At 29.2% G+C, this 19,331-nt stretch overlaps 1 protein-coding gene across 1 annotated transcript in view; it reads right to left on the reverse strand.

The window, feature by feature from the left end:
• LOC111635756 (nucleolar protein 58-like) overlaps positions 1-19,331 on the reverse strand; it is a 46,201-nt gene that overhangs the window by 20,203 nt on the left and 6,667 nt on the right. Inside the window, exons 2-8 of the mRNA XM_023380820.1 lie at positions 16,647-16,723; positions 11,511-11,563; positions 11,288-11,412; positions 7,702-7,838; positions 5,514-5,578; positions 4,913-5,047; positions 4,648-4,793 (exon numbers count right to left, since the gene is read on the reverse strand). Coding sequence (XP_023236588.1) covers positions 4,648-4,793; positions 4,913-5,047; positions 5,514-5,578; positions 7,702-7,838; positions 11,288-11,412; positions 11,511-11,563; positions 16,647-16,723 — 738 coding nt within the window. The remainder of the gene's footprint in view (positions 1-4,647; positions 4,794-4,912; positions 5,048-5,513; positions 5,579-7,701; positions 7,839-11,287; positions 11,413-11,510; positions 11,564-16,646; positions 16,724-19,331) is intronic.

The following is a 19,331-nucleotide window of genomic DNA, read 5'->3' on the forward strand; positions in this document are numbered from 1 at the left end:
GGAAGAGAGAGGGAAAATATGCTTGCAGTACAGTACATTCAAGGAAAATCGTAACAACAAATATAAAAAGCTTGTGCCAACAACAAGTCAGCGCCAGTATTTTACTGTAAACGTCGGGTAACTATTTATAATTTTTTATGCTGTGTAGTAATGTTTTAAACGTGAAAAACGATTAAATTACAGACTTTTACTGATCTATTTAGCTATTTTGAAATGAACATTCTAATAAATTACGATTTCAACTTTTAAAAGTTTGCAAACAAATTTTTAATTAGTTATTTTTTATTCTAATAAACAATTTCATCTTTTTATAATCGCTGAATTATTAAAATTAAAAATTAAACACTATTACATAAAAGTAGTTTATCCTGTTATTAATCCACAACTGTAAAATTATATGGCTTCAGAACGGTGAAAAAAGCCATTTCAAAATGGATTCTGGTGTATTTTCTTATTAAAGATTGCAGCATTACTTCTTGCCACCTGCAGATGGCTATGATTGGTCATCCATATTCAGCAAACGAGATCAACAATGCAGTTAAGGAGACAAATTCCCTGACTTTCCATGACTTTTTCCGAACACTAATGAAAATCCCTGACTTTCCCTGATTTTCCAGGTGTGTAGGAACCATGTAAACAATTATAATCCTTCCAAATCTATCAACTTTTCTCCAATCTCTTTCATTATGCCTTTAATTAAATTAATTATATAAACACAATTATTATTAAACCTTATTATTTAATGTACTGTACATAAAAAAAAGAACTGAATTTACTATTCAGTTAATAATAATAATACATTTTAATCAACCAAAGGTTTGTACAGAAACTCTAGTATCTTGCATAAAAATTATAGTACATAAATTGAAAAATTATAAAAATTTGTAAGATTAATTTTATTTAAATCCCATTTTTATTTTGAAAATTGTTTAACTGAGTCCTTTGCCTCAGTAATTGAAATCACTGAGACAAAGGACTCAGTTAATCAACTACAGGAAATCCTTGTTAGTTCAAAATTCAAGAGATGAAATATTTGAAACTTTGAATTATCTGAGATTATAATTTCTGTAAAATATGCCAAATGCCATATAACTGATGTAATTTATTAAGCAAATGGAATATGGCTACTTACACAGAAAGCTATTTTCATGAATTAATTATTAACAACAACAACAACAACATAAATAAATAACTCGGCTGTACTTCCTTACAGCCAAATATGTATCCTTAAGCTATCCATCTGTGTAAAATATTCAGTTGAAAAATTTTTCTGCTTATCAAAGGTCTTAAAAAAACTGTTTTATGCTTGTGATTGTATACAATTTTTCATTTTTATCAAAAGATTTCACGTATAATACAGCGATTTTCTGTTCTGTGTCATTTTTAATGATGTCTTTGAGGCATCATGATTTCCATCATGATGCCTCAAAGACAACATTTATGACAATCATAATATCATGATAAAGACATCATTTATGGCAATCATGATATCATGGATGCTTGTCAGCTAAGCATGGTATAATGACACAACAGTTTGCAACTCATTAGGACCTCAAACACTAATAAGATGTTAGGACCCATGACCAACAATTTTAACATATTTGCAGGTTTACTTTATGCAAAAAAAATACAGAAAAATCACTTTCCAGTCCTTCCATTTATTTATCATCCAGCTGAAGTTTCACATTAGCCCAAGCCATTTCAAAGTTTGAAGAGCTCTCCAGAGGAGAAGGATCAAGAAAATTATTTGTATTTTATAAACTAAACAATATGATGTTAAAATTTTGCATGTGCAGAGAAGACAAATCACAGGATTTTTCAAAATTGTCAAATTTGAATAACAGCAACTATAAGCAGTATAATTATGTGAAAAAAATCAACAAAAATCACTGTGCATGTATACATGTCAAAAAAATAAGCACATGTTATTGCAGGTCAATAATAATGATTCCATACTTTCCATATATATTACATAATCAAAATAAAATTCAATATTTCTTATATTTTTAAATTAGACAAATATAACAAATTTTAATATTTACTAACCTCATTGCACAGATGAATTATATTCTTCATATCATCATCTGAAATTTCTGTTCCCATAGATATTTCAGCCATCTCTTTGACTTTCTGTTCAAGATCTGAGCTGAGAATATCTGAGAGGTCACACCCTGCAGCATTAGTTCTCAAACCTAAAAAAGGATTTGAAAATGAAATTACAATTATACATTATTAAAATATAGAAGTTCAGCACAGAGAATCGTAACTACAAATCTCTTTCTTTTGCAACATAACTATAAAAATTGTTTTGGTGTTGTTTCACACAAAAGATAATCAAATTTATTTTATTTTTTTAGTAATGTAATTAATTTTTTAAAAATTTACCAGCTTTTTAATTTTTAAATTTTAATTATAAGCAGGTTAACATTAGTTAAATTATCAGATTACCTGCTGATTTTCGAAAATATAACTACAGAATATTTATTACAAGTATGATCAATCTTGCCAGTTTTTAATTCCTAAATTTGCCAAAATCAGTGATATTTGTTACCCAACGTCATTTCAGTTAAACCAATTATTAAACTATGTATCAATGTTGCGGAAAAAAATACGCTTGCAGTACAGTACTTTCAAGGAAAATCGTAACAACAAGTATAAAAAGTTTGTGCCAACAACAAGTCAGCACCAACGTTGAGTAACTATAATTGTAAACGTTGTAAACGTTGAGTAACTATAATTTTTTATGTTGTGTAGTAATGTTTTAAACATAAAAAACGATTAAATTACAGATTTTTACTGATCTATTTAGCTATTTTGAAGCAAACATTCTAATAAATTACGATTTCAACTTTTAAAAGTTTTCAAACAAATTTTTAATTAGTTATTTTTTATTCTAATAAACAATTTCATCTTTTTATAATCGCTGAATTATTAAAATTAAAAATTAAACATTATTAAAGTAGTTTATCCTGTTATTATTCCACAACTGTAAACTTATATGGCTTCAGAACAGTGAAAAAAGCCATTTCAAAATGGATTCTGGTGTATTTTCTTATTAAAGATTGCAGCATTACTTCTTGCCACCTGCAGATGGCTATGATTGGTCATCCATATTCAGCAAACGAGATCAACAATGCAGTTAAGGAGACAAATTCCCTGACTTTCCATGACTTTTTCCGAACACTAATGAAAATCCCTGACTTTCCCTGATTTTCCAGGTGTGTAGGAACCATGTAAATAATTATAATCCTTCCAAATCTATCAACTTTTCTCCAATCTCTTTCATTATGCCTTTAATTAAATTAATTATATAAACACAATTATTATTAAACCTTATTATTTAATGTACTGTACATAAAAAAAAGAACTGAATTTACTATTCAGTTAATAATAATAATACATTTTAATCAACCAAAGGTTTGTACAGAAACTCTAGTATCTTGCATAAAAATTATAGTACATAAATTGAAAAATTATAAAAATTTGTAAGATTAATTTTATTTAAATCCCATTTTTATTTTGAAAATTGTTTAACTGAGTCCTTTGCCTCAGTAATTGAAATCACTGAGACAAAGGACTCAGTTAATCAACTACAGGAAATCCTTGTTAGTTCAAAATTCAAGAGATGAAATATTTGAAACTTTGAATTATCTGAGATTATAATTTCTGTAAAATATGCCAAATGCCATATAACTGATGTAATTTATTAAGCAAATGGAATATGGCTACTTACACAGAAAGCTATTTTCATGAATTAATTATTAACAACAACAACAACAACATAAATAAATAACTCGGCTGTACTTCCTTACAGCCAAATATGTATCCTTAAGCTATCCATCTGTGTAAAATATTCAGTTGAAAAATTTTTCTGCTTATCACAGGTCTTAAAAAAACTGTTTTATGCTTGTGATTGTATACAATTTTTCATTTTTATCAAAAGATTTCACGTATAATACAGCGATTTTCTGTTCTGTGTCATTTTTAATGATGTCTTTGAGGCATCATGATTTCCATCATGATGCCTCAAAGACAACATTTATGACAATCATAATATCATGATAAAGACATCATTTATGGCAATCATGATATCATGGATGCTTGTCAGCTAAGCATGGTATAATGACACAACAGTTTGCAACTCATTAGGACCTCAAACACTAATAAGATGTTAGGACCCATGACCAACAATTTTAACATATTTGCAGGTTTACTTTATGCAAAAAAAATACAGAAAAATCACTTTCCAGTCCTTCCATTTATTTATCATCCAGCTGAAGTTTCACATTAGCCCAAGCCATTTCAAAGTTTGAAGAGCTCTCCAGAGGAGAAGGATCAAGAAAATTATTTGTATTTTATAAACTAAACAATATGATGTTAAAATTTTGCATGTGCAGAGAAGACAAATCACAGGATTTTTCAAAATTGTCAAATTTGAATAACAGCAACTATAAGCAGTATAATTATGTGAAAAAAATCAACAAAAATCACTGTGCATGTATACATGTCAAAAAAATAAGCACATGTTATTGCAGGTCAATAATAATGATTCCATACTTTCCATATATATTACATAATCAAAATAAAATTCAATATTTCTTATATTTTTAAATTAGACAAATATAACAAATTTTAATATTTACTAACCTCATTGCACAGATGAATTATATTCTTCATATCATCATCTGAAATTTCTGTTCCCATAGATATTTCAGCCATCTCTTTGACTTTCTGTTCAAGATCTGAGCTGAGAATATCTGAGAGGTCACACCCTGCAGCATTAGTTCTCAAACCTAAAAAAGGATTTGAAAAATTAATTATTAATTACAACAACACAGACGAAAATTTTAATTAGTAACTTTAAAAAAGAAAGATATAAATTTATATAACCAGTTTTCATAATTTAACTTACCTATAGCTTTAACGGCTAGAACGTAAACTGTATTATCTGTAATAATTTTTGACAATTCTGGAAAATGCCAACCATACCATTCCTTACATCTCATAATATAATTATTAAGTTCCTTGTCAAGGTCATCCAAAAGAGCTGGAATATAAAGCAGACACAAGCTGTTTTTAGATAAAATAACACATTATCTAAATAATTTGCTTTTATTTATATGTAAAAAACCTTTTAAAAAATTATTATTAAATGTAATATTGGTTGTTTTTTGTAGATATCTGTATATATATGAAGTCTAAAATTACACAAGGAGAATTTCATGCACTCTACTTTTTATTTAACTGTTAGATTATTAACATTTATTAGAATTTATTTAAACATTTTAATTGAAATAACCACTTTTAATAAATTTTGTATACAAATTAAAGTCCTTTAAACAATTAAAAAATTCTATTGTAACCTATTACTAAAACAATAATTTTCCATTCTAAAATAACTATTAAAAAACTACCTTGTGCTTTTTTCTGTTTAAGAGTCCAGCACTTTCATTCGAAATAAATTACTTTATTAATAATTTATTATTATTTGTATTATAGTTAAAAATACTTACAAATAGCTTGAATGATCATTGTGTCAACTTTATCGGGACTGAATTTCAATTTGTATCGAGCCAAGCTGTACATAAAATAAAACAAAAAAGAAATATTTCAGTTTACAAACTATTCTTTTTAGAAAAATAAATTTTTGAATATAATTCTCAGAGGTAGTGACGAGAAATTAACATCAAGAATTTCAGTATGTAATATTTTAATCATTGAAAATAATATACCATACACTCTCACTAATCTAAACTGCTTAATCTGAACCCATTTCATTTTCTTTCCATAAATATTCAAAAAATCAAATTATTATTTTTTAAATATGACAAATCTATAAAATTAATGTACACTACATATTTTAATATAAATTTAAATACCAAATACATTATATTATTAACATCTAATGTATGTATTTGTCTGTATTCTCTTAGCTTTATATTCCTCTAACCTGACTTGCCCTATACAATAATTAATTTAAACTGACAAGAGTGTACTGTACTTCAAAAAAACTACATTGTTTCAAATGAAAATTAATTTTTATTTAAATCGAATCAAATTAATTTTTACTTACCTGTGAGCAAGACCTAATGTCATTTTTGCCATTTCACTACTTGGTATACCAGAAATTAAACTATCCATTTGTGATCTAATACATCTCATTAATTCTTGAACATTGGTATTTGAAACACAGTTTATATGCAACTTATCCTATTTTAAACAGAAAAAATTCAGTGTTCAATCAATTAATTATAAAAGATTAAGAATAAGTTTTAAATTCATTACATAGTAACACTTTAACAAGTTCTCTCTAATATTCCTAATATTCAAATATCAATTCTAATTCAGAGCTGCAGTATATGTTACATATATTTTCTCCTGCAATTCTTTTAAAAGCATAAACTAAAGTAAGGAATAATTTCATGGTTAATAAAACTTTTGTTCAAACTAAACTTATGATAGTCAAAGACAATGTATTCAACATATCTATATATATAACCCATTCAACGGGTGTCTGTCCGTGTAACTGTTTGATAAGACACTAGAGGCACCCCTATCGTGTGTCATATTTCAAACATTCAAATTAACAATTTTAATTATTATTTAAATTAACAATATAAATTATTATTATTCATTTGGCCCATAAATTATTATTTGGTCAATATAACAATATAAATAATTCAGTATATTTGTAATAGGAATTTATTATTTCAGGGGCTTATATCTCGCGAAGGGTCACGAGTAGGGGTATGGTTCCTTTGACTTTACTGTTTGCACAGGGGCTAGTTTGGGGGGGTTGCCACCTCTTCATTCGGTAAGTAAATCTTACCATTAGGACTTTAACAGAGCTGTACAGCATACTGATAGGAACAAAAAAGTCAAAAAAACCGTGCCTCATGGAAATTTGTAAATAACGCCCACTAGGGGGCGTCCCAGGCTACTAGTTCTTATGTAACTGATGAATCAAATTTTGATATCAATTTCTGTTTCTGTATTTATATATTTTAGGTACAGAAATATGGAATTTTATAAGAATTATAACTGAATTTAATATTAAAATAAATAAAAAGAAAGTTAAAAATATGAATTTTTTATTTATAAGACTAGAAAGTATGTCACCAGTTCCTTTTTCAGAAATTTTTATAATTTTAATTGGATGTGTTTTGTGTTTTTTAAAAGGACGCTTTGTAATTTTCCAGCAACAAGCAGCCTACAAAGAAAGGTCAGTCGCCGAAAAAGTGTATAGTCCTGGAACACAAATAGTAAATGGTGATCCCTTTTTGGGCAGTTTTGTCTTCAATTTTATTAAACTAGAAAGTATATTTAAACTTTGATTTGAGGGCTGTCAATTAAGTCAGNAGCGCAGTTTTTCAACCATGAAGTGAATTCATACATTTGTAAGGATCACTCAGTTGGAGAAAATATCGTTGTCACTAGCATTGCTTTCAATAGAAAAAGAACTTTTTAAACGCCTTAACGACTAATTTTTTAATATAAATTTAAATACCAAATACATTATATTATTAACATCTAATGTATGTATTTGTCTGTATTCTCTTAGCTTTATATTCCTCTAACCTGACTTGCCCTATACAATAATTAATTTAAACTGACAAGAGTGTACTGTACTTCAAAAAAACTACATTGTTTCAAATGAAAATTAATTTTTATTTAAATCGAATCAAATTAATTTTTACTTACCTGTGAGCAAGACCTAATGTCATTTTTGCCATTTCACTACTTGGTATACCAGAAATTAAACTATCCATTTGTGATCTAATACATCTCATTAATTCTTGAACATTGGTATTTGAAACACAGTTTATATGCAACTTATCCTATTTTAAACAGAAAAAATTCAGTGTTCAATCAATTAATTATAAAAGATTAAGAATAAGTTTTAAATTCATTACATAGTAACACTTTAACAAGTTCTCTCTAATATTCCTAATATTCAAATATCAATTCTAATTCAGAGCTGCAGTATATGTTACATATATTTTCTCCTGCAATTCTTTTAAAAGCATAAACTAAAGTAAGGAATAATTTCATGGTTAATAAAACTTTTGTTCAAACTAAACTTATGATAGTCAAAGACAATGTATTCAACATATCTATATATATAACCCATTCAACGGGTGTCTGTCCGTGTAACTGTTTGATAAGACACTAGAGGCACCCCTATCGTGTGTCATATTTCAAACATTCAAATTAACAATTTTAATTATTATTTAAATTAACAATATAAATTATTATTATTCATTTGGCCCATAAATTATTATTTGGTCAATATAACAATATAAATAATTCAGTATATTTGTAATAGGAATTTATTATTTCAGGGGCTTATATCTCGCGAAGGGTCACGAGTAGGGGTATGGTTCCTTTGACTTTACTGTTTGCACAGGGGCTAGTTTGGGGGGGTTGCCACCTCTTCATTCGGTAAGTAAATCTTACCATTAGGACTTTAACAGAGCTGTACAGCATACTGATAGGAACAAAAAAGTCAAAAAAACCGTGCCTCATGGAAATTTGTAAATAACGCCCACTAGGGGGCGTCCCAGGCTACTAGTTCTTATGTAACTGATGAATCAAATTTTGATATCAATTTCTGTTTCTGTATTTATATATTTTAGGTACAGAAATATGGAATTTTATAAGAATTATAACTGAATTTAATATTAAAATAAATAAAAAGAAAGTTAAAAATATGAATTTTTTATTTATAAGACTAGAAAGTATGTCACCAGTTCCTTTTTCAGAAATTTTTATAATTTTAATTGGATGTGTTTTGTGTTTTTTAAAAGGACGCTTTGTAATTTTCCAGCAACAAGCAGCCTACAAAGAAAGGTCAGTCGCCGAAAAAGTGTATAGTCCTGGAACACAAATAGTAAATGGTGATCCCTTTTTGGGCAGTTTTGTCTTCAATTTTATTAAACTAGAAAGTATATTTAAACTTTGATTTGAGGGCTGTCAATTAAGTCAGGGCAAAAGAATTTTTCAAAAAATATAATTTTATTATATAAATCAGTTATGCAGGAATTTTTTCTCCCCTATTATTTAAAAATTTTTTGACAAATCCTCAGAAGATGCCTTGCTTTCCACATGCTGAATTATTTTTCAAGATGTCACTCCTACTGCTCAAAAGATCTCATCTCCATCATGGAGCCATTTTTCATGTACAGCTTCTTTGACTTTTGTAATCAAATCAAAATTACAAGTCTTCATATGAGTAGATGTTCCAGTACTTTCCAGCCTCACTTGGAAAAAATACTCTATCTTTGACAGGCACATGACATTTAACATTATTGTGCAGAATGATTAGTAGGTCTTGCATTGACTCACATTGCTTATACCATACAACTGACTAAGGGTCTATTTGGAAATGCTTACTAGTTTGACTACTGAGACAAGACATCACTCAAAATCATCACCTATAATAGTTTCTGGTGATTTACTAGTTGCTACAAGACCCACCAACCTTTAGGATGAGTTAGAGTGACCAATCAAATACTGATATCATTCCCCACTATCAACCAACCGACCAGGAAGTGTTTCCAAACAATGTTCTATAAATGATCCATAATAACTGGAATTAACTGTTGTCCACTTTGTACACTGTATATTTTCACATGTACTGTACAAACCAATAATATGCAATAAACATGATAACCATGACAATTTCACACACTATTCTTAAGTTCTTGGATTGGGATAAATCAAAATGTCTGCAATCATTACCTTACTGTTTAAGTTTTACTTCATATGACCAAGACCAAGTTTCAGCTATTATCGAAGGTGTGTACTCAAATATTACTCAACTTTACTATGTTATATCTTTTAATTGGTAACACTGAAATTCACAAGATCTTTTTTGTGATTACCCACAATTCTTTTCAATGTCGTAAAATTGTTTGCATAAAAAATTTGAAAAAATGGTGCGGCATAAAAATTGGGATATTCATGCCCATGTAAAAGTGCCTGCACACTGAAAAGCCAATATTGAGGTCTGCAAACTACTGTCTACACCAAACCCTCCAAGCATCAGAAACATTGCCAAGCAAATTGGAACTTGACAGAGGACTGTACAAAACATAATTCGTTAGGATTTGAAAGCAATGAAAGTATAGAAGACTAAAGTACATCATCTTTCTGCAGAACACAAACAGAATCACAAGACAAATGCTCACAAACTGTACAAATGACACCTGATGGCAGGTAGATCAAAATTTATGGTGACATTGGAAGAAACATATTTTTACTTAAGCTACTGCAATGGAGTTTGGAAGATTTGTTACTCTTTTCCTGATCAAAATGTTCCCAAAACTTAATTGGAAAAATGCTACAAAAGCTGGTCAGAAAGGTTTCATGATCATCAGAGGAATGACTGGAAAAGAACATTTCCTCTTATAAAAGTCCTTAATAAAGTTAAGGTAAATGCTGACTATTAAATCAGCAATGTACTGAAACCATATTTAGAAAGAGAAATTCCTAGTATATATCCAGGAGAGATGGACAAAGTTGTGTTCCATCATGACAAAGCCTCTTCTCACACTGCAAAGAAAAGTAAGGAGTATTGCAAACATCTTAAAACTTCTACAGGTACAATTATATAAAAAAGAACAGGATTAAATCACTGGTCATCATCTCTTTAGACCTCTTCAGTTTTGAATTCCTTGTACAACAACTTTTCCACCAACATGCTACAACTCTGACTGGGCTTGGAAAATACTTAAAGATGAATGGTGAAATGTAACCCTCAAAAAAATGTAAACAAGTGTTTGATTCATGAAAACGGTGATGTAGGTTTGTTGCCAAACAGCAAAAAGCTTATATTGAAGGGTTCTTAAAGACATTAATTAATTTTGAAGTTGAGTAATATTTACATATACACTCTCAGTATAATAATTCACTTAAAAGTGTCTCCTCTTTTTTGTAATGCCCCAGTAAATTTAGGCAATAGCCTATTGTTATTTTTTGTTTGTTCTGTTAAGTTTACAGCAATGCAACACTTGGGCAATCTGCCTAAAGGCAGCCATACACGTTAAGTTAATCCTCAAAGGATTAACCATGCATGCCTGACCTTGAGTAATTCTTGGTAGTGTGGGGGGGAAAATTGAACAGTTTCGGCGAACTGTACAGACCACCAGAGTAGATAATTTTTACAATTTGTATTAATATCGAATGTGGTTGAGTATTCTGAAGGTAAATAATAAATTATGAACTATGTATCTATATATTTAGAATCATTTTAATTTGAAACAACAAATATTGCAATAGTTAATACCTTTATGATTCCTCCTAGTTTAGTATCTGCCACAGCTAGTTGCTCTTGAGCTTCTTTCACTACAACTTTTTTCAACATTTTCTTCAACTGTTTACTCATCTTGCCTTCTATTAAGGCAGAAACAGCTAAAAGGAATTAAAAAGAAAAAAAAACACATAATTAGGCACTTACTTTGCTTTGTAAACATTTTACTTTATCATAAAGACATTCAATTATTTCTCACCTGCTGCGGCATCTGCATAATCATTAAATTTCTCAAAATGTTTCAATTTAATGCTGTAAAAAATTATATATCGATATATTTATTTAGTTTTTTTCAAATGATAGAGCTCTAATAAAATAAAATTTTAGATAAATTACTATATTATACATAATAAGTTAAGACAATATCAACACACATTAATGTGTTAATTCAGTACTGTTAAAAAGTTTTGAACAGAAAATCTCTTGACATACTCACTATCAAATTATATATTAAAAAACATTGCATCTCTACAATGTTAAGAAATTATTACATTGATCATTTGACAAATCAAAGCTAACACATTTCAAAATGTCATTAAATTCGCAAAATTAACATCTTCAATCGTTGGTCAATTTAAATGCTGCTATCCAACAAATTCAACTTTAAAATGAATCAAAAAATTACTTCTTGCAAAACATATATCATGACAAAATAAGAGAATCATTTTGATTTGGGCCAATTACAGGTTTAGCAAGGCAAGTAGTGGTTTTGGATGATGAGATGAAACGAATAGATGATCTGATCATGTATGCAAAATTTCTGAAGATCTGACCTGGACCTCTGAAGATAGGACCTGAACCTAGTAGGAAAAAGTGTTTGCTGCTTTGGTCAGCCAGCAGACTAATACAAGTAGTTATAAATAGCAAGAGTATACCAGAAACTGAACAGATTGTAAAATAAACTGAGCTGATGTTATTAAAAAATAAAAACTTTAATGAGATAACACAAAAAAATTGTTTAAGCAAACATTTCCACATGATTATTCAAGCTTCCTCAGGTAATGGAACAGTTTTTGATCAACAATTTTTCATATCCTTGTTCCGTTGCTTAAAGAAGGCAAACTGTTTGCTTAAACATTTTTATAATTTGTTTTTATATTATCTCATTAAAGATTTTATTTTCAGTAACATCGGCTGGTGGTTCATTTTACAATTTTTGCTACAATAGCAGTAAAACCATATTTTCCTGCATAATATCTGTAGATTGTGTGTTAAAACTCCATTTCAATAGTGCAGTTTACAACCTGCTATGTATAATCAGAAACAATTTTTACACATCAAGACATAATCTTGACATGATAAAATGTGATGGGGTGTTTACTATTGTTAGATGAGTTTAGCAAATAAATTTGGATATTAGTACCAGTTCTTTCAGTGCACAGGTTTATAGAAAACAATTACTGAATGATTAGTGCATGTTTTCAAATGTTTCAAAATATTGGAAAAGCAACTCTTACAAGATCCACTATTATTCCAAAAAGTTATTATATAACATTATTTATATGATTCATACCATTTTGAATTGAGATAATTCTTTATCCAGAAGTAAATAAAAGTTGTTCTCTTCATAACAAAATTGGTAACACACAAAAGTAGCTACATTTTTGTACTAATGGAAACAGTCTAAACACAGTGTGCTTAGTGCTGGCACTGGAAGTAAAAAGTTTTCTTTTCTGAATGCTGCACACTGAAACCAGATCTACTGCCCAAGGAAAAAACATCACCTCCAAAAACATTGAAAATTGTATTGCACATTTGAAGAAACTTAATTAGTATCCTTTATCAATACCAACTAACATCTAGTGTGAAAAATGTTCTGTAATAATTACAGAAAATCATGTAACCAAAACTCATACATATATACATCCTCTACAAATATCCTTATATTTGTAGAGGATGTATATATGTATGAGTTTATTATAAGTCATCTTGATTATTTAATATGGTGACAAACTGGAACACCAAATTGGAATTATGATTACATAAGTGATCAATAATCATGAATACCATCGTGAATATCTGTAGAATTTCTTCATTAAAATTTTAAGAAAAAGAGAAAAAGCTATCCTTTTTCTCTTTTTCTTAAAAGATATAAAGGATAGCTTTGTTTAGTTAAGTTTTCTAACCAGAAAATGTCAAATGTAACTGCAACTATTACTACAATTTTATTGGTCAATAAGTTGTGTCTATGTCAATTGTGTTACCAAGCTACTTCTGTAACTTTTAGTCATTGTGGCTGCAGTTGTCTGCAAAACTGCAAAATGCAATGACTGCTTTATGGAAACAGGTAGGGAGACAATTGTGCTCAGATACCAACGATCATAATGAAGAAGTATTGTAATTTTCTTGATTTTATTTTAAACAATTTGCATAAGTTTAGGCAAACAAGATCATATAAAGGAAAATTGACTTTGCGAGAAATAATTGCCTTCCAATGACTAAAAATGGATATTTCAGAATATTACAAATTTCTCTATTTAGTTCTTCAATTCTGTAATTTATTTTTACTACATTTGTTTTAAATTTACTTTAACATTAGTATAAATTTGAGATTAGAATAATAATCCCAGACAAGCAGCTCCACAGAATGCAAGTTTCATTTTATGAACAGTAATGAGAAACCCATATTATGAACAGTAATGAGAAACCTATATTAGAGTCCATTAAATTGATGCAATGAAAATTTTAAATTTTTATTTAAAATAAAAATTGTTTAATTTCTTTCTTAGATTTGAGAATATGCATTTTTAACTACAGTGGGTGATTGATTAATGAACAGTTCAGTTAACAAACACTTTCACAAAAGATTTTTATGTTTGGACAATGAACACATGATTGAATAATGAACACCTCACAGAACAAACATAAGAAGAAACATAAAATAATGAATACTGATTGGTCTTCCCTTGTCTTCAGAGAACAATTCAAAACTTTTTGGAGTGTGGGAGATGTAAACATTGACACTCAGCCCAGTATATATTGATCAGATAGTATTCCTCCAAACTTTGAAATTCTCCCTCGTAATTCCAGCCTTTTATTTTTCTGACAGAAACAATTTTCATAGAATTCATGAGTATGTTGGGCAAGCACTCGTTAAGTCTTGCGTTGGTTTTTATTTTTGAAAGGTGAGAGTGGGCAGAATATGTCTGATGTTGCTGGGCAATATGGCTTGAACAAGTCTACAGTAAGCCAGGGATGCACAACCTTTTTTGAAGAAGGGCCAAATTAGGATTAAGTTTATTGACTGGGGGCCGAACCTCCAAGTGATTAATGCGATGTCTGATGCAATTTGCGAGATTCTTTGTTGTATCGTCATGTGGTTAAGACTGATTGTTTGAAAACACTGTCTTCTCAGGACACATCTCACTTACGATGATAANTTGAAGAGCTCATAATGGAACCTGAAACAGATCTGACAACAGAAGAACACTGAGAAACTCAGCGAGATATGTTTTCTTCTGAAAAAGAGAATTAATGTTGATATCTGGTATTAAACATTTTTTTGAAGAAGTGGGATGATGTCAGAACGATGGTCTTAGAATGACATCCAAACCAGGTTGAGGTTTCTAATTTAGGGATCTCTACGATTACAGTACAATGCTATTAATTATTTCTTAAAAATCTTGAAGAAGAGAGAAAAGCAATCGACATTAGACAGATTCTTTAACCCCCACAAATGGAAAAACATGACTAATAAAAATGCAAGACTATGTATATATGTATTTTTATTAATACACTAGCTTGCAAGGACCCGCTTCGCTGGGTTTTTATTTGTTCATACATTTGTATGTAATATAGTTTTTTTTTACATATAAAAGACTGTTTTTCTAAGTAATCTAGAATCTAGCTGCAAGGACCTGCTTCGCTGGGTTTTTAAAAAGTAACGATAGTGAAGATTAAGATGATTACATTATAACCAATCTTACCCGTTTTCACAGAATGCAAGAATTAGGTCCCCCGTTTCCAGACTAATTAGAGAATTTTTACGTTTAGTCAAACGAACTATTTTCAACGTTTCTGGAACGTTTACAATCGTTCTATAATCGAACCAATATTCGAATTTTATGTTCGAATTTAATTCGAACAAATTCGAACAAAACATTCGAAATAGAAAGCCACTTTCAACCACTTTCAAGCCCATATCTCCCGCACCCTTATAGCTATCGAGACGCAACCACCCCTATGCACGAATAGAGACTTGGGGCTACTACCACATACAAACACCATTCACGTGCGATGTGTAGTTTTTGCGAAAAAGTGAAATATAGGGACATACATGTCCATTTTTATATATATATATAGATATAAATAAACATAGTAAGAAAGTATATATTTTTTATTTTTTTGGGGTCTCCAGAACGAATTAATCAAATTCCCATAAAAACCTATGGTAAATCAATAATCCGTTAACGAACAGTCTTGGGACGGATTAGGTTCGTTAATTGATCACCCACTGTATAAATATCCTTATAAGCTGCATAATTTTATTGCTGATACACCAAGAAAGCAAATAATTAATGACAAACACTTATGCAAATTATGTGATTTTTATCAACAAAAATTGCTCTCACAGATTATAGACAGGAAATTATAATAAATAAATCTTATTGTATGCATACAAATTAAATACAGGTATCCCTAGTACAACATGGTTTCACTCTAACATGGATTAGAAATCTTCTGTACAAAATTTTACAATTTTTAAGTGCAAACTCCATTATTCAATAATTTTTTATTCAAGAAAGCATGCATGTTGTCTCAAATTTGCCAACAGATTTTAGAGTTGAAATTTTTCAATTTGTTTTGTGCCTTTTGTCAGGTTTACTTTAATCAAAATGAAACCCATTAAAACAAATTTTCAATTAACAACATATTTTTAATTTGTCTTCCATAAAAAAATCACGATAAAAGTAAAAAAACAATGAAGATGTTGCTGATATTTCTGATCAAGATCAACAAAAATAAGATCAGAATATGATTATACTTTATAAAAGGAAAATGTCCTCGTTTAACTGAAATTAATATTAAAGTGTCATACAGTACTTTTAATTGTGACTGGAAATAAATTATTGATTGCTATAGTAAATATGTTTCTCTTAGTAATGAAAAACAATAGTATATTTTTATTAACTTTTGCAACCTAACCCAATGTTCTGCACCAGTACTTTGTTTCGTACAGCACAGATTTGCATAACATGACACTTTCGGAATGTAACTACAGTGTTATATGAGGGATACCTGATTCATTCATGCAGCATGAAAAGAACATTAACATTCACAAATATTTAGCTATATCTAGAAATAAAATATTTAGAAAATGAACTAATCAACTTACATTTTACTTGCTTTTTCAGGAGTTTCAAAATCTAAAAATAGATTCTCAGTTTCTTGTAGTTTCTTCTCATTTACCAACTGAATTCATAAAGAAAAAATGTATATGTTAAAGTAATTTAGCAATTTCATTTTTAAATTATGAACTTAGTGATACTATATAAACTCACAAGTCATACCAACTAGGTTCATGTAGTATAGCTAAATTCATAGTTTATTTAGGATAAATATTTTTTAACGTAAACTGAAAACAAACTAGAAATAACCAGATTTTTTTTTAAATATCTAAACATTCTCTAAGAAAAACAGGCAAAATTATACTCAAAAAAATTTATGCATAACCATTACTTTGGACCATATCTCAAACTAGTGATCAGAACAAGGTGAAACTTAATATACAAATGGAACAAAGCAATTAAAAAGCAAAAATTATCTAATTATGTCAAACCAAAAACAAGCATTCTTGTAAATCTTTTTGCACAGAAAATAATTAATACACTGTGTGGTTGCCTCTTGCATATGAACAGTAATTGTTTCTGCTGGTTATAATGCTCTTTATTAGCTGTGTCAAGAATAAACTCTGTTATCTAACAAGGGCATTTTGAAGCACTTGGTGTATTCTTGGCAAAGACTAATAAGATGTAACTCATCTCCCTACAGTATCTCACATATTCTATAGGATTTAAGTCTAGAATTCTTGTTGGCCATTTCATACAACAAATATTTTCACTTTCAAGAAAGTTATTGTCAAGCAGAACTTTGTGTGTATGTGGGTATTAATGTCCACAAAAATGAGATATTCATTCACAGATCCCCAGAAACATCTCGCATGGAGTTCCATAACCTTGTCTACTTTCTAGCAATAATGGCATCCCTTGTAAGAACATTAAGCTCAGTACAACACTTAAGTACTGTATAATACTGCACCATCCCATGATAACTCCAAACTGGTCTCTTTCCACAATGTAAATAAGACTGTATTAGATTCTCCATTCTTTCCAGATTTTGATCTGATGAAATCTGGTCCTGTTACATAAAAATTACAAAATTACAGGCTATGAGACTTATAACACTAGTAGCTTGTAGCAAGTACTTGCAGCTTGTTACTGACTACAGTCCTTCCAACAATAATAGAACATACAATGATTGCCTAGAAACTCTATTAGTTTAATGTAATTTTGATGAAACATATTTTTATTTTACAAATGTAAACTACAATATTATCTACTTCTTTTTTGAAACTAAATAACTGAAATTATTTTTCCAATCAATGTAATTTGTGCAAAGAAATAGCAGATAGTTTTGTATGCCATTTACTTTGTAAATGTAAATGTAATCATTTACATTTACTTTGTAAATGTAATTGAGCAAATTACAGATAAAATTTATCCCAAATATTGTTAAATTTAAATCTAGTCAAAATTTCAGAAATCATTTTGTAAATATTCCTAAAAATGCTACTTATTTATATTGTGACATATGTTTATGCTCTATCATTTATGAAAGCAAATTTTGATGTCTTGTACTAAGTGCAAATTAGTGTTTCACGCTGTTAATTTTGTAATAATGGTGTTATTGATATGTATTAACATCAGCAATAATGTTTGCTGTAATTTTGTTATTTTTATTGTTCTTAAACCCCAATTATAAAAGTGTAAAAAGACAATAAATTTATCTATTTACCTACTTATATCTGTCATTTATATTAAAATAACTTGTGCTAGTTTTGAAAATCACAATTAAATCCAGAATCTACATTCTGTCTCTATAGCAGAATCTATTACAAAGAACCCTAAGAATGATTGGTTTATTGTTTTGGCACAAGAAACATGCTGTGTTATGAATCTTAGGAATTTAAATGAATCTGGCACTTAGCTTAATCTTTGTATGCTTTTCTCTGTTGTAAAATATGAAATTGTTTCAGTGATTTTCTATATTTGAGTGGTATTAGCTTACCTTACACTGTTTTAGGGTTAATGTATACCTAGGTAACTAAAATGGCGGCACTTCGGTTAGTTTAGATTAGTGTTCCACAACCTTTTCCTACTTGCGGCACACCTATGACTTGACATGACTCAACACAACACACCAAAATGTTAATGTTATTCCCCTCAAAAACGTAAGATATGATACTATTAATAGAATTTTGTAATGCCATAAACCTATTATTTTATTATGTTGAGTTTTGTGAGTTGCACTTGTTTGACACTGATGGCTGTGTACTATGGGTGCGTTTACTTCTGAGCTAATTTTACTATCAGCACGCTCAGCCTGTATATTTTCGTCCGAGTGCCACGCTCATTGGCGTTTACTTTAGAGCTATGTGACGTCATGTTTAGCGAAATTGGTAAGCTCGGAGTGCTAGCTAGTTCATTATCGAGCTTTGCGCTAATTCAATACGGCTGCTCTCATGAAAAAATTACTTTCTGTACAAAGTACTAAAAATGGAATTAGTTTTCGAAAAATAAACGGCAGAAAGTATTTTTATTGGTAAATTTCAATTATTTGTTGTGTAAAAAGTTTACAATGATCTTTTTTTCATTGTAAGGTTCAATAGCTTTAGATGACTTTTTTCATAAACAGAGTTAATTAATGTGAAAAAAATTAAGTTTGATTCATTGTTTATGATTAAAAGTGAGGTTTACCTAATACGCATTTGGAATCTTCAGAAATGTTATGTTGTGAGCAT

The sequence above is a fragment of the Centruroides sculpturatus genome, unplaced genomic scaffold, assembly GCF_000671375.1.
Source record: "Centruroides sculpturatus isolate CEXI.00-Female unplaced genomic scaffold, Cexi_2.0 scaffold935, whole genome shotgun sequence".
Lineage (NCBI taxonomy): Eukaryota > Metazoa > Arthropoda > Arachnida > Scorpiones > Buthidae > Centruroides > Centruroides sculpturatus.